The 17,231-nt window shown below is 44.3% G+C and overlaps 1 protein-coding gene across 4 annotated transcripts in view; it reads right to left on the bottom strand.

Moving 5' to 3' along the window:
* LOC115195408 (RAB11-binding protein RELCH homolog) overlaps window positions 1-17,231 on the bottom strand; it is a 55,470-nt gene that overhangs the window by 26,234 nt on the left and 12,005 nt on the right. For all 4 annotated transcript variants that reach the window (XM_029755237.1, XM_029755238.1, XM_029755236.1 and 1 more), the window contains 6 exons: window positions 14,480-14,570; window positions 2,094-2,165; window positions 1,805-1,945; window positions 1,528-1,692; window positions 1,182-1,329; window positions 708-864 (listed from right to left, as the gene is read on the bottom strand). In XM_029755237.1, the coding sequence (XP_029611097.1) occupies window positions 708-864; window positions 1,182-1,329; window positions 1,528-1,692; window positions 1,805-1,945; window positions 2,094-2,165; window positions 14,480-14,570 (774 nt within the window). The remainder of the gene's footprint in view (window positions 1-707; window positions 865-1,181; window positions 1,330-1,527; window positions 1,693-1,804; window positions 1,946-2,093; window positions 2,166-14,479; window positions 14,571-17,231) is intronic.

Here is a 17,231-nt window from a genome sequence, read left to right as displayed (position 1 = left end):
GAAAAAAAAATGTAAAGCGGGAAAAATCCATATATTAGCCGCGTCATTGTTTAAGCCGCGAGGATCAAAGCTGGGAAAAAAGTTGCGGCTTATAGTCCGGAAATTACGGTACACACAAAATAATAATAAAATAAAAGATATAGTGTTTATACTGAGTGTACAAAACATTAAGAACACCTTCCTAATATTGTGTTGCACCCTCTTTTGCTCTCAGAACAGCCTCAATTCATCAGGGCATGGACTCTACAAGGTGTTGAAAGCGTTCCACCACGATGCTGGCCCATGTTGTCTCCATTATGTCCCACAGTTGTGTCAAGTTGGCTGGATGTCCTTTGGGTGGTGGACTATTCTTGATACACAATGGAAACGAGCGTGAAAAACCCAGCAGCGTTGCAGTTCTTGACAAAAACAGGTTCGCCTGGCAACTACCACCATACCCCATTCAAAGGCACTTACATCTTTTGTGTTGCCTATTCACCCACTAAATGGCACACACACAATCCATGTCTTAACTGTCTCAAGGCTTAAAAATCCTTATTTAACCTGTCTCCTCCCCTTCATCTACACTGATTGAAGTAGATTTAACATCAATAAGGGATTATTGCTTTCACCTGGATTCACCTGGTCAGTCTGTCATGGAAAGATCCGGTGTGTTCCTAATGTTTTGTCCACTCAGTGTACGTGTGTGTTGTGTATAGACCACTCACAGTTGATTGACCACCCACAGCAGACTGTCCCAGCCCGTAGTGCCCTCATGTTCTAGCTGGTAATCATAGAGGATGAGGAGGCCGCTCAGCGTCTCCCGGCTGCCCACCACAGTCGCTACATCCTGAAGAGGAGACGCTGGCCGAGGGAACCGCGTCACTGAGGGGTCAAACAGGAGTCATAGGTTAGAGGTCAGGGAAGCAAAATACGACAGATTTTGGGAGAATATGGAAGTCAGAACATAGCAAGGTTACTGGCTTCAAACTTCGTGTGTGGGGGGGGGGGGATGTGTCCCTGCAGGGTGAGCCTGTGTGTTTCCTACCCTCTATGGGGGGGGGAGATGTCTCCCTGCAGGGTGAGCCTGTGTGTTTCCTACCCTCTATGGGGGGGATGTGTCCCTGCAGGGTGAGCCTGTGTGTTTCCTACCCTCTATGGGGGGGATGTGTCCCTGCAGGGTGAGCCTGTGTGTTTCCTACCCTCTATGGGGGGGATGTCTCCCTGCAGGGTGAGCCTGTGTGTGAAGGGAGCATTCTGGAGCACCACAGAAAACAGAGGAGGGATGAGAGACTGGAGGGCCGACAGGAACATGTGGAGCTTGTGTTCATCAAGACCATGTTCACCCTGCTTGGGGGGTGGGGGGGTAGAGACAGAGTAAAATTGGAGAGAGAGAAAGAGAGAGAGCAAGAGAGAGAGCGAAATGAAGAGAGACAGGAGAGTTAGAGCTTCTCCATCTAGACTGATCAACCTTATTGATCCATTGAGATCAAAAGCACATTTTTTCTTACACATGTAAAATAACCAAAGCCCTGTGGGTCTACCTACCTTGAGTAGTTTCTCTATGCGGGCCAGCAGAGAGGGGATGAGAGTGGTCTGGAGGATTCCCAGCTCTGTGGTCCAGGCAGCGAACGCTGGGATGAAAACCTGGTGGATAGCACTGACCACCCTCTCCGATGGATCACCAAGGGACAGCAACATCAACTCAAAACCCTGACCGCAACATGAACACGACCACAGTCACTATAACATGACCACCGTTCATTTAACATTTAATCAAACAAGACCGGTCATAAAAGCCTTTTTCTAACGCACGTACACACACCTGGGAGTACTTGTCAGGGTCGTCGATGTATCCCATGATGATAGCTAGGCTTTTGACCACGGCCTCTCTAACCATGTCTGCCTTGTCTTCAGCCAGCATCTGCTGCAGCATGGACAACACCAGGGAACTACGTATCTCCTTCTGTTAACACAAACACATAGGCAGAGTGAGAACACACGTGTAGCTGAGTGTCTAACAGGCAGATAAGATGTGTGATAACATGTGTTGAACTACCGGTGTGTATATGTGAGAGAGCGACAGATTGTGTGTGTGTGTGTGCGAGTCTTACAGGCAGGTAAGGTGCTAAGGCTCCACAGGCCTCTGCTACCAACAACCTCCTCTCTGAATACTTATGGTTGATCTAGAGAGACAGAGAGAGACAGAGACAGGTCATGAGCTACTGAGTTCTTCTGCAAAATATAGAATTAGTGTTGGATAACTATAGATTAACCTTGATTTTTTTTCTCTCACAAGGACATAGAGGATTCTACACTCTACATCAAATCAAAATTCCATACCAAAAAAAACTAGATTTTGAACAAAATTACCTGAATGGATTCTTACTACCAAGGTCTATCAAGAAAAAACTTCTAACAAACCAAAACCTGCAGAAGAAACACAGTAGAAACCTGGAAATACCATCAAAACAAAACTGAATGAGTAACGTTCAATAATCTCTAGGTCATTTTGTTATATAAAGCTAAGTAAATGGGCTACTAAGCTACCAAGCTGCTAGGACAGAACTGACCTGGCTGCAACTTCAATTAGCACTGAAGTGTGAAATGAGATTTGTGAGCCTAACAATGGCAACAGAGTTTCACAGCCCAGGAAACTCAGAATACTAGACACTGAGGAAATTGAAACAACCTCTGTCAATGTGTACAAGTCTGGAACAGTAATGGTGCAGGGCATCCTCATGCAGTTCCAGCAGGACTTTTACGGGATCAAAGAGAGAGCAGAGCAGGAAAAGGTCTCTCTCTCTCTGTGACGACTCTCCATCCTGAGTGAGTCTGATCACACTTCTTCAAACTGTCCTGCAAACGAGGATAGTCTGGAGGTGAGAAAGGTGAGGTGTGACAGAGAGCAGGACACTCCCCCAGAGAAGCCAGCAGAACCAGCAATTGTGCTCCTTATTGACTCAAACATATTCCCAAACACAAAGTGGCTCAGCTCTGGTGCCCAAACATTAGGCCTGCCCTGGAGCTGTTGTCAGAGGACAGACTAGGAGCCCCCAGCCACATCATAATTCACACAGGCACAAATGACCTGAGGGTCCAGCAGGAAAGGTTGGCCACAGCACTCAAGGGAGTGATTTAAAAAGCTTCTTCCACTTTCCCCAAAGAACAAGTGGTTCCACCACCATGAAAATACATTCACCTTGCCACCATACAGTGGGTTAAGTGCAAGCATTTCCCAGGACTGTTCCTCAAAACCTAATGTCTACCTGGCCCACCACGCCACCCTGGACTTGAACAGCCTTTACGACCACGTCCACCTCTACAAGGCAGCAATCCCAACTAGAGGTCGACCGATTAATCGGAATGGCCGATTAATTAGGGCCGATTTCAAGTTTTCATAACAATCGGAAATCAGTATTTTTGGACGCCGATTTGGCCGATTTTAAATTGTTTTACATCTTTATTTAACTAGGCAAGTCAGTTAAGAACATATTCTTATTTTCAATGACGGCCTAGGACGGTGGGTGAACTGCCTTGTTCAGGGGCAGAACGACAGATTTTTACCTTGTCAGCTCGGGGATTCAATCTTGCAACCTTACGGTTAATTAGTCCAACGCTCTAACCACCTGCTTTACATTGCACTCCACGAGGAGCCTGCCTGTTAAGCGAATGCAGTAAAAAGACAAGGTAAGTTGCTAGCTAGCATTAAACTAATCTTATAAAAAACAATCAATCATAATCACTAGTTAACTATACATGGTTGATGATATTACTAGTTTATCTAGCCTGTCCTGCGTTGCATATAATCACTTAGGTACACGTTGCTCCAACGTGTACCTAACCATAAACATCAATGCCTTTCTTAAAATCAATACACAAGTATATATTTTTAAACCTGCATATTTAGTTAATATTGCATGCTAACATGAATTTCTTTTAACTAGGGAAAATGCGTCACTTCTCTTGCAACACTGTCAGGGTATATGCAGCAGTTTGGGCCGCCTGGCTCGTTGCGAACTGTGAAGACTATTTCTTCCTAACAAAGACAGCCGACTTCGCCAAATGGGGGATGATTTAACAAAAGCGCATTTGCGAAAAAAGCACAATCGTTGCACGACTGTACCTAACCATAAACATCAATGCCTTTCTTAAAATCAATACACAGAAGTATATATTTTTAAACCTGCATATTTAGCTAAAAGAAATCTAGGTTAGCAGGCAATATTAACCAGGTGAAATTGTGTTACTTCTCTTGCGTTCATTGCACGCAGAGTCAGGGTATATGCAACAGTTTGGGCCGCCTGGCTCGTTGCGAACTAATTTGCCAGAATTGTACGTAATTATGACATAACATTGAAGGTTGTGCATTGTAACAGGAATATTTAGACTTATGGATGCCACCCGTTAGATAAAATACGGAACGGTTGCGTATTTCACTGAAAGAAAAAAACGTTTTGTTTTCGAGATGATCGTTTCCGGATTCGACCATATTAATGACCTATGGCTCGTATTTCTGTGTGTTTATTATATTATAATTAAGTCTATGATTTGATAGAGCAGTCTGAGCGGTGGTAGGCAGCAGCAGGCTCGTAAGCATTCATTCAAACAGCACTTTCGTGCATTTTGCCAGCAGCTCTTCGCTGTGCTTCAAACATTGCGCTGTTTATGACTTCAAGCCTATCAACTCCCAAGATCTGGCTGGTGTAACCGATGTGAAATGGCTAACTAGTTAGCGGGTGCGCGCTAATAGCGTTTCAAACATCACTCGCTCTGAGACTTGAAGTAGTTGTTCCTCTTGCTCTACATGGGTGACTCTGCTTCGAGGGTGGCTGTTGTCGATTATGTTCCTGGTTCGAGCCCAGGTAGGAGCGAGGAGAGGGACGGAAACTATACTGTTACACTGGAAATACTAAAGTGCCTATAAGAACATCCTATAGTCAAAGGTATATGAAATACAAATCGTATAGAGAGAAATAGTCCTATAATTCCTATAATAACTACAACCTAAAACTTCTTACCTGGTGTCATGACGTTGCCCTCTTTGGGTTTTCTATGCACCATCCCCCTACCTCTGTCTCCCACGCCCAGGCTGCTGTGGTCAGAAGAGGTCGTAAATTCCTATGAGAAGATCCTGCCTCATGGCCTCAGTATAGAGAGAGAGTTTTCATAGACCAAACAAAGGAATTATTCTACCTCACAGAACTTGACAACCTAACAATATTCAGGTTCTGGAGAAGGTATAAAAGATCGGTGAAGAATCCAGCTACGAACTTGTCCGCTTGGTACAATTTTGTGAAACTCATGAGAGACAATACAGGTTAAAAACATTAAAAACTAAATCATGAAACTGAATCAATGCAGCCGCACCCGCTCTGCTCTCTAACCCCAGACAGTCCCTGACAAGTATCTGATATGGATTGAGATTGTGTTTTAGAAGTCAAATTACTAAAATACTACATGATAAAACAAACGGGACACGTCTATTTTTAATGTGACATTATGATACAAATTACTGTACATCTTACTAATCTTTTTTTTTTTTGTATCTTTCTGTTCTTCATCCAGATTGTAAAATAACAAATTATCTTATTGAGTGTACCTATCTTATGTTTGTGCATATTACCATTGCGCTGTTTATATAATAGCCTCAGTTATGAGACTTACATCTAATGGTTGTATAAAATGAATGAATAAGGATGTAGCTATTTGGGATATGATGGGATGCTATGTAATGATGTTAATGTGAGAGAATTGTATTTCTGTTTAAAGTTTCACTAAGTCATGGGCACGCCCCCATGAACAGACAGGGCCTGGCGTCATGAGACAGCCTTTTCCTGCTATTCCGAATAAAACCCCCCACCTTGGTTTTCTATCAGCAGACCGAGCTTACCTCAATTACGAGACGGCTAAAGGTTGGAGACCAGCATTTCTCTCTGAACTTTAGCCATACCACGTGGTTAAACTCTTAGACTATCGATACCAACAGAATAAGAACAAGTACATTTACATTTACATTTAAGTCATTTAGCAGACGCTCTTATCCAGAGCGACTTATAAATTGGTGCATTCACCTATAATATCCAGTAGAACAACCGCTTTACAATAGTGCATCTAAATCTTTTAAAGGGGGGGGGGGTTAGAAGGATTACTTTATCCTATCCCAGGTATTCCTTAAAGAGGTGGGGTTTCAGGTGTCTCCGGAAGGTGGTGATTGACTCCGCTGTCCTGGCATCGTGAGGGAGCTTGTTCCACCATTGGGGTGCCAGAGCGGCGAACAGTTTTGACTGGGCTGAGCGGGAACTGTGCTTCCTCAGAGGTAGGGAGGCGAGCAGGCCAGAGGTGGATGAACGCAGTGCCCTTGTTTGGGTGTAGGGCCTGATCAGAGCCTGAAGGTACGGAGGTGCCGTTCCCCTCACAGCTCCGTAGGCAAGCACCATGGTCTTGTAGCGGATGCGAGCTTCAACTGGAAGCCAGTGGAGAGAGCGGAGGAGCGGGGTGACGTGAGAGAACTTGGGAAGGTTGAACACCAGACGAGCTGCGGCGTTCTGGATGAGTTGTAGGGGTTTGATGGCACAGGCAGGGAGCCCAGCCAACAGTGAGTTGCAGTAATCCAGACGGGAGATGACAAGTGCCTGGATTAGGACCTGCGCCGCTTCCTGTGTGAGGCAGGGTCGTACTCTGCGAATGTTGTAGAGCATGAACCTACAGGATCGGGTCACCGCCTTGATGTTAGTGGAGAACGACAGGGTGTTGTCCAGGATCACGCCAAGGTTCTTAGCACTCTGGGAGGAGGACACAAGGGAGTTGTCAACCGTGATGGCGAGATCATGGAACGGGCAGTCCTTCCCCGGGGGGAAGAGCAGCTCCGTCTTGCCGAGGTTCAGCTTGAGGTGGTGATCCGTCATCCACACTGATATGTCTGCCAGACATGCAGAGATGCGATTCGCCACCTGGTCGTCAGAAGGGGGAAAGGAGAAGATTAATTGTGTGTCGTCTGCATAGCAATGATAGGAGAGACCGTGTGAGGATATGACAGAGCCAAGTGACTTGGTGTATAGCGAGAATAGGAGAGGGCCTAGAACAGAGCCCTGGGGGACACCAGTGGTGAGAGCACGTGGTGCGGAGACAGATTCTCGCCACGCCACCTGGTAGGAGCGACCTGTCAGGTAGGACGCAATCCAAGCGTGGGCCGCGCCGGAGATGCCCAGCTCGGAGAGGGTGGAGAGGAGGATCTGATGGTTCACAGTATCAAAGGCAGCAGATAGGTCTAGAAGGATGAGAGCAGAGGAGAGAGAGTTAGCTTTAGCAGTGCGGAGAGCCTCCGTGACACAGAGAAGAGCAGTCTCAGTTGAATGCCCAGTCTTGAAACCTGACTGATTAGGATCAAGAAGGTCGTTCTGAGAGAGATAGCAGGAGAGCTGGCCAAGGACGGCACGTTCAAGAGTTTTGGAGAGAAAAGAAAGAAGGGATACTGGTCTGTAGTTGTTGACATCGGAGGGATCGAGTGTAGGTTTTTTCAGAAGGGGTGCAACTCTCGCTCTCTTGAAGACGGAAGGGACGTAGCCAGCGGTCAAGGATGAGTTGATGAGCGAGGTGAGGTAGGGGAGAAGGTCTCCGGAAATGGTCTGGAGAAGAGAGGAGGGGATAGGGTCAAGTGGGCAGGTTGTTGGGCGGCCGGCCGTCACAAGACGCGAGATTTCATCTGGAGAGAGAGGGGAGAAAGAGGTCAAAGCACAGGGTAGGGCAGTGTGAGCAGGACCAGCGGTGTCGCTTGACTTAGCAAACGAGGATCGGATGTCGTCAACCTTCTTTTCAAAATGGTTGACGAAGTCATCCGCAGTGAGGGAGGAGGGGGGGGGGTGGGGGGAGGGGGAGGAGGATTCAGGAGGGAGGAGAAGGTAGCAAAAAGCTTCCTAGGGTTAGAGGCAGATGCTTGGAATTTAGAGTGGTAGAAAGTGGCTTTAGCAGCAGAGACAGAAGAGGAAAATGTAGAGAGGAGGGAGTGAAAGGATGCGAGGTCCGCAGGGAGGCGAGTTTTCCTCCATTTCCGCTCGGCTGCCCGGAGCCCTGTTCTGTGAGCTCGCAGTGAGTCGTCGAGCCACGGAGCAGGAGGGGAGGACCGAGCCGGCCTGGAGGATAGGGGACAGAGAAAATCAAAGGATGCAGAGAGGGAGGAGAGGAGGGTTGAGGAAGCAAAATCAGGAGATAGGTTGGAGAAGGTTTGAGCAGAGGGAAGAGATGATAGGATGGAAGAGGAGAGAGTAGCAGGAGAGAGAGAGCGAAGGTTGGGACGGCGCAATACCATCCGAGTAGGGGCAGAGTGAGAAGTTTTTGATGAGAGCGAGAGGGAAAAGGATACAAGGTAGTGGTCGGAGACTTGGAGAGGAGTTGCAATGAGATTAGTGGAAGAACAGCATCTAGTAAAGATGAGGTCAAGCGTATTGCCTGCCTTGTGAGTAGGGGGGGAAGGTGAGAGGGTGAGGTCAAAAGAGGAGAGGAGTGGAAAGAAGGAGGCAGAGAGGAATGAGTCGAAGGTAGACGTTGGGAGGTTAAAGTCACCCAGAACTGTGAGAGGTGAGCCATCCTCAGGGAAGGAACTTATCAAGGCGTCAAGCTCATTGATGAACTCTCCAAGGGAACCTGGAGGGCGATAAATGATGAGGATGTTAAGCTTGAAAGGGCTGGTAACTGTGACAGCATGGAATTCAAATGAGGAGATAGACAGATGGGTCAGGGGAGAAAGAGAGAATGTCCACTTGGGAGAGATGAGGATTCCAGTGCCACCACCCCGCTGGCTCGATGCTCTAGGGGTATGCGAGAACACGTGGGCAGACGAGGAGAGAGCAGTAGGAGTAGCAGTGTTATCTGTGGTGATCCATGTTTCCGTCAGCGCCAGGAAGTCTAGGGACTGGAGGGTAGCATAGGCTGAGATGAACTCAGCCTTGTTGGCCGCAGACCGGCAGTTCCAGAGGCTGCCGGAGACCTGGAACTCCACGTGGGTCGTGCGCGCTGGGACCACCAGGTTAGAGTGGCAGCGGCCACGCGGTGTGAAGCGTTTGTATGGCCTGTGCAGAGGGGAGAGAACAGGGATAGACAGACACATAGTTGACAAGCTACAGAAGAGGCTACGCTAATGCAAAGGAGATTGGAATGACAAGTGGACTACACGTCTCGAATGTTCAGAAAGTTAAGCTTACGTTGCGAAAAATCTTATTGACTAAAACGACGAAAAATGATACAGTACTGCTGGCTGGTGAAGTAGGCTAGCTAGCAGTGGCTGCGTTGTTGACTTTGTTTGACCGTGTAGCTGGCTAGGTGTAGCTGGCTAGGTGACCTCGATAGTTTCAGTACTACACCTTGTCATGATACAAAAGCAACTTTGTAGCTAGCTAACATAACACTAATCAAGACGTTCCTTTGTAATGTATTTAGTTTCTACAGTGTTACTAGTTGGCTGGGTTTGGAAAAATGGCGTCGCGGGGGACGGCAAGCTGGCTAGCTAACCTCGGTAATTACTAAACTACACAATTATCAAGCTATGACAAAGACAACTATGTAGCTAGCTAGCCAACACTGCACTAGTCAAATCGTTCCGTTGTAAAGTATTGGTATCTACAGCGCTGCTAGTCGGTAACGGTTGGCTAGCTGTTGGCTAGCTAGCTAGCAGTGGGTTAATGATGACTAGGTGTGTTGACTACGTCTGGCGTCGCGGCTGGCTAGTTACTAATAATTACTCTAAACTACACAATTATCTTAGATGCAAAGACAACTATGTAGCTGGCTCACTAACACTACACTAATCAAGTCGTTCCGTTGTAAAGTATTAGTGTCTAGAGCGCAGCTTGTCGGTAACGGTTGGCTAGCTAGCTAGCTAGCAGTGGGTTAATGAAGACTAGGTGTGTTGACTAAGTCTGGCGTCGCGGCTGGCTAGTTACTAATAATTACTCTAAACTACACAATTATCTTAGATGCAAAGACAACTATGTAGCTGGCTCACTAACGCTACACTAGTCAAGTCGTTCCGTTGTAATGTAATAGATTCTACAGTGCTGCTAGTCGGTGGAAGTTGGCTGGTTGGCTAGCTAGCAGTGTTGACTAGCTAGCTAGCAGTGATGACTACGTTAGGAGGACGAAGATAGCTAACTTCGATAATTACTCTAAGCTACACAATTATCTTTGATACAAAGACGGCTATGTAGCTAGCTAAGAAAAGAATTGCTCGGATCAAACAAATCAAACCGTTGTAATGTAGTGAAGTGTAATATTACCTGTGGAGTGAAGCGTAGTGCGACTGCTCGCTCCAAACCGGAAGATAGTATTTGATATTAATTACTAGTCTGCAGCTAGGAATTCGGTATCATTGAACACGAAGACCGACAACCGCCATTCTATAACGACATGAATGAATGTCACTCTGAACTATCCTAACAGAAACAGAGAGCAAGAGAGGCAGAGAGAGAGAGGCAGAGAGACAGAGGCAGAGAGACAGAGGCAGAGAGACAGAGAGAGGACAAACTCTCCAACAGAAACAAAATTTTCAACAAAGATCCCGACGACACACTGAGCGTAAATATATATATTGATTGCAATTATTCCCGAATGAGTGAGCATTCATGTGCAAAGGATTAGCATTTCAATTGTTATAATTATCAACTCTGTAGTGCCTTCTCAGCCTCCCCCACTCCCCTTTTGTCTAACAAGCCGCCATGCTGGCTTAGCCCACTAGGGCACATTCCTCTATCATTTCTTGTAACGATATCTACTTTTTGTTATGCATTTCTGTGAATTACTTAGTAAATAAATGATTTTAAGACAATTGATGTATGGATGACTCATAGTGAAGACTGGCTTCGTGCAGATAACCAACAATTTACGACGTTTGGAATGAGACTGACGTGAGGTAAATAAGTCATTAATTCGAAGACTAATTGATCAGATATTAAATATCTGAAAGTTATATTAGGAAAATTATAACTTTGTAATCTGAATATTTTCCTTGGTGCCCCGACTTCCTAGTTAATTACAGTTACATGATTAATCAGGTTAATTGCGTAATAATAATTAGAGAGTTATTTGATAAATATGTCTTCAGTTTTAATGATGCCAAAGACACGACACTGGGAATATTGAAGACTCATGTTAAAAGGAACCACCAGCTTTCATATGTTCTCATGTTCTGAGCAAGGAACTTAAACGTTAGCTTTCTTACATGGCACATATTGCACTTTTACTTTCTTCTCCAACACTTTGTTTTTGCATTATTTAAACCAAATTGAACATGTTTCATTATTTATTTGAGGCTAAATTGATTTTATTGATAAATTATATTAAGTTAAAATAAGTGTTCATTCAGTATTCTTGTAATTGTCGTTATTACAAAAAAAGTCGGCTGATTAATCGGTATCGGCCTTTTTTGGTCCTCCAATAATCGGTATCGGCGTTGAAAAATCCTAATCGGTCGACCTCTAATCCCAACTTTTGCCAAGACCCTAAAAGACGTCACCCTCAACCGCAGCCCCAGCACCTCACACAGGAGCAACGGACACTCCGCCATGACCAGCGAGACACCCCCCAGACCTGCAAGACCCACTCCCGAAGGACCTGCACCGAGAGAACCGATGCCAAGAGAACCTACAGCCAGACCACAGCTTCACTCGGGCTCCCGAGTGGCGCAGCAGTCTAAGGCACTGCATCTCAGTGCTAGAGGCATCACTACAGACCCTAGTTCGATTCCAGGCTGTACAACAACCTGCCGTGATTGTGCGCTGCCCTATGGGACTGTTAATTGGCCCAGCATCGTCCGGGTTAGGGTTTGGCCGGGGTAGGTCGTCATTGTAAATAAGAATTTGTTGACTGACTTGCCTAGTTAATAACTGACTTGCCTAGTTAAATAAAATAAATACAAATTTACCAGCCACACCCCAACCAGCTGAGACCACCCCAAGCAAACCCCAGCCACACCCTATATAGCCCCCCCCAGATCAGACCTATGCCCCTTCTGTACCCCCTGCCCCTGCAGCAAGGACCTCAACATGACAGCAGGACACATGCCCAGGCCATGAGCAGAGCAACTGGCCCAACCCCCACTAATACACCTCCCCCCATCCTGAGACCTATCAGATGCTCAACGTGCTCTGCTCACACCTACTGTAATGGTCCGAGCCTAAACCACAAGAAAACAACACTAGACACTAAGGAATACAAAGATTTTACTATCTCATGCTGGAATATACCACATACCTTTGGCCTAAAGAGCAGAAACCCAGACTCCATCAAATAAATTGTAAATACAGACATTGTAACCCTACAAGAAACATGGTATAGAGGAGACGAACACACTGGTTGCCCTCTGGGTTACAGAGAGCTGGTAGTCCCATCCACCAAACTACCAGGTGTGAAAAAGGGAAAAGACTTAGGGGGTTTGCTAATTTGGTATAGATCAGACCTAACCCACTCTATTAAATTAATCAAAACAGGAACATTTTACATGTGGCTAGAAATTAAATCAGGAAATGATCTCAACAGAGAAAAATGTCCTCCTGTGTGCTACCTATATCCCCCCACTTTAATGAAGACAGCTTCTCCAAGAGGGGGAGATCGATCATTTCCAGACCCAGGGATATGGACTAGTCTGTGGAGACCTAAATGCCAGAACTGGACAAGAACCCGACACCCTCAGCACACAGGGGGACAAACACCTACTTGGAGGTGACAGCATTCCGCCCCCCTAGGCACAACTACGACAACATAACCAACAAAAATGGGTCACAACTTCTGCAGCTCTGTTGCATACTGGGTATATACATAGTCAATGGTAGGCTTCGAGGAGACTCCTACGGAAGGTACACCTATAGCTCATCCCTTGGCAGTAGCACTGATTACTTTATCACTGACCACAACCCAGTCTCTTAGTGGGCTGACTATGAACGCTCTAACACACCTATCAGATCAAAGCAAAATCACTCTAACTGAACAGAGCAATACTCGATCATGAGGCGTCAAAGCCAAAGGAACTGCACAAAATGAAGGACAGTAGTGTAGAAACCTACCAAAAAACTATATTAGGCAACAATAAATTCAATCCCTTTTAGACAAATTCCTGGACAAAACATTTCAATGTAATAGTGAAGGTGTAAACCTGGCAGAAAGCCTAATCCGTATATTTGACCTTTCAGCTTCCTATCAAATCTAAAAATGTCAAGCAGACAACCTAAGAAAATTAACAACAATGACAAATGGTTTAACGAAGAATGCAAAAACCCGAGAAAGTAATTGAGAAACCTATCCAACCAAAAATATAGAGACCCAGAAAAACTGTGTCGATGCCTTCAGAATGGTGAATCACTAAAACAATACAGAAATATACTACGGAAAAAGAAGGAACAGCACGTCACAAATCAGCTTTATGTAACTGAAGAATCCGTAGACTAACCACTTCTGGGAAAATGTGAAAACACTAAACAAACAACACGAATTATCTATCCAAAATGGAGATGGATAAACCACTTCTCCAATCTATTTGTCCCTATAAAAAAGAACAAACAGCAAAAACATATACATGATCAAATACAAATCTTAGAATCAACTATTAAAGACTAACCAAAAGCCACTGGATTCTTCAATTACATTGAATAAACTACAGGACAAAATACAAACCCTCCAACTCAAAAAAGCCTGTGGTGTTGATGCTATCCTCAATGAAATGCTAAAATATACAGACCACAAATTCCAATTGGCTATACTTAAACATCATCCTGTCATGTCTTCCCTGTGGCTCAGTTGGTAGAGCATGGTGTGTGCAACGCCAGTGTTGTGGGTTCGATTCCCACAGGGGGCCAGTATAAAAATAAAAATAAAAAAAAATGTATGAAATGTATGCATTCACTACTGTAAGTCGCTCTGGATAAGAGCGTCTGCTAAATGACTAAAATGTAAATGTAATCCTCAGCTCTGGCATCGTCCCCAATATTTGGAACCAAGGACTGATAATCCACAAATGTGGAGACAAATCTGACCCCAATAACTACTGTGGGATATACGTCAATTTGGCATGAGGGTCTGCTAGACAAATTGATGGGTGAAAAACATACAACGTTATAAAACCCATGTAAACAAACAAGTGTTGAGTAAAAATGGGCAAAACACACACATTTCCTTCCACAGGGCCATGGGTTGAGACCGGGATGCAGCTTAAGTCCCACCCGCTTCAACATATATATCAACAAATTGGCAAGGGCACTAGAACAGTCTGCAGCACCCAACCTAACACTACTACAATCTGAAGTCAAACGTCTACTGTTTGCTGATGATCTGGTGCTTCTGTCCCCAACCAAGGAGGGCTGACCGCAGCACCCAGATCTTCTGCACAGATTCTGTCAGGCTTGGGCCCAGAAAGAAAATCTCAGTAAGACAAAAATAATGGTGTTCCAACTAAATGAATAATATCTTCAGGAAGAAAAGGAGCGAAAGAGAGAGAAAATGATGAAGGAGAAGCTACCTGTTCCCAGCATTGTGGAAGGAGTTCAGCCTCAACTCTGGTAGGACCAACATGTCTGGCAAACGCCACACAACCAGTTAGGATCATCCGCCTATAGACAAACAGACACAACCTGTTAGGATCATCTACCTATATACATACAGACACAACCTGTTAGGATCATCTACCTATAGACACAACCTGTTAGGATCATCTACCTATAGACAAACAGACAACCTGTTAGGATCATCTACCTATATACATACAGACACAACCTGTTAGGATCATCTACCTACATACATACAGACACAACCTGTTAGGATCATCTACCTACAGACAAACAGACACAACCAGTTAGGATCATCTACCTATATACATACAGACACAACCTGTTAGGATCATCTACCTATATACATACAGACACAACCTGTTAGGATCATCTACCTATATACATACAGACACAACCTGTTAGGATCATCTACCTACAGACACAACCTGTTAGGATTATCTACCTATATACATACAGACACAACCTGTTAGGATCATCTACCTATATACATATAGACACAACCTGTTAGGATCATCTACCTATAGACACAACCTGTTAGGATCATCTACCTATATACATACACACAGACACAACCTGTTAGGATCATCTACCTATATACATACACACAGACACAACCTGTTAGGATCATCTACCTATATACATACACACAGACACAACCTGTTAGGATCATCTACCTATATACATACAGACACAACCTGTTAGGATCATCTACCTATATACATACAGACACAACCTGTTAGGATCATCTACCTACAGACACAACCTGTTAGGATCATCTACCTATATACATACAGACACAACCTGTTAGGATCATCTACCTATATACATACAGACACATCCTGTTAGGATCATCTACCTATATACATACAGACACATCCTGTTAGGATCATCTACCTATATACATACAGACACAACCTGTTAGGATCATCTACCTATATACATACAGACACAACCTGTTAGGATCATCTACCTATATACATACAGACACAACCTGTTAGGATCATCTACCTACAGACACAACCTGTTAGGATCATCTACCTATATACATACAGACACAACCTGTTAGGATCATCTACCTATATACATATAGACACAACCTGTTAGGATCATCTACCTATAGACACAACCTGTTAGGATCATCTACCTATATACATACAGACACAACCTGTTAGGATCATCTACCTATATACATACAGACACAACCTGTTAGGATCATCTACCTATATACATACACACAGACACAACCTGTTAGGATCATCTACCTATATACATACACACAGACACAACCTGTTAGGATCATCTACCTATATACATACAGACACAACCTGTTAGGATCATCTACCTATATACATATAGACACAACCTGTTAGGATCATCTACCTATATACATACACACAGACACAACCTGTTAGGATCATCTACCTATATACATACACACAGACACAACCTGTTAGGATCATCTACCTATATACATACACACAGACACAACCTGTTAGGATCATCTACCTATATACATACACACAGACACAACCTGTTAGGATCATCTACCTATATACATACACACAGACACAACCTGTTAGGATCATCTACCTATATACATACACACAGACACAACCTGTTAGGATCATCTACCTATATACATACACACAGACACAACCTGTTAGGATCATATACCTATATACATACACACAGACACAACCTGTTAGGATCATCTACCTATATACATACAGACACAACCTGTTAGGATCATCTACCTATATACACACAGACACAACCTGTTAGGATCATCTACCTATATACATACAGACACAACCTGTTAGGATCATCTACCTATATACATACAGACACAACCTGTTAGGATCATCTACCTATATACATACAGACACAACCTGTTAGGATCATCTACCTACAGACACAACCTGTTAGGATCATCTACCTATATACATACAGACACAACCTGTTAGGATCATCTACCTATATACATATAGACACAACCTGTTAGGATCATCTACCTATACACACAACCTGTTAGGATCATCTACCTATATACATACACACAGACACAACCTGTTAGGATCATCTACCTATATACATACACACAGACACAACCTGTTAGGATCATCTACCTATATACATACACACAGACACAACCTGTTAGGATCATCTACCTATATACATACACACAGACACAACCTGTTAGGATCATCTACCTATATACATACACACAGACACAACCGGTTAGGATCATATACCTATATACATACACACAGACACAACCTGTTAGGATCATCTACCTATATACATACAGACACAACCTGTTAGGATCATCTACCTATAGACACAACCTGTTAGGATCATCCGCCTATAGACAAACAGACACAACCAGTTAGGATCATCCGCCTATATACATACAGACACAACCTGTTAGGATCATCTACCTATAGACAAACAGACACAACCTGTTAGGATCATCTACCTATATACATACAGACACATCCTGTTAGGATCATCTACCTATATACATACAGACACAACCTGTTAGGATCATCTACCTATAGACACAACCTGTTAGGATCATCTACCTATAGACACAACCTGTTAGGATCATCTACCTATAGACACAACCTGTTAGGATCATCTACCTACAGACACAACCTGTTAGGATCATCTACCTATAGACACAGCCTGTTAGGATCATCTACC

The sequence above is a fragment of the Salmo trutta genome, chromosome 6 (genome assembly GCF_901001165.1).
Source record: "Salmo trutta chromosome 6, fSalTru1.1, whole genome shotgun sequence".
NCBI classification, from domain to species: Eukaryota; Metazoa; Chordata; class Actinopteri; order Salmoniformes; family Salmonidae; genus Salmo; species Salmo trutta.
Note: the sequence above shows the minus strand (reverse complement) of the source record. Positions and strands in the feature narration are given on the sequence as shown.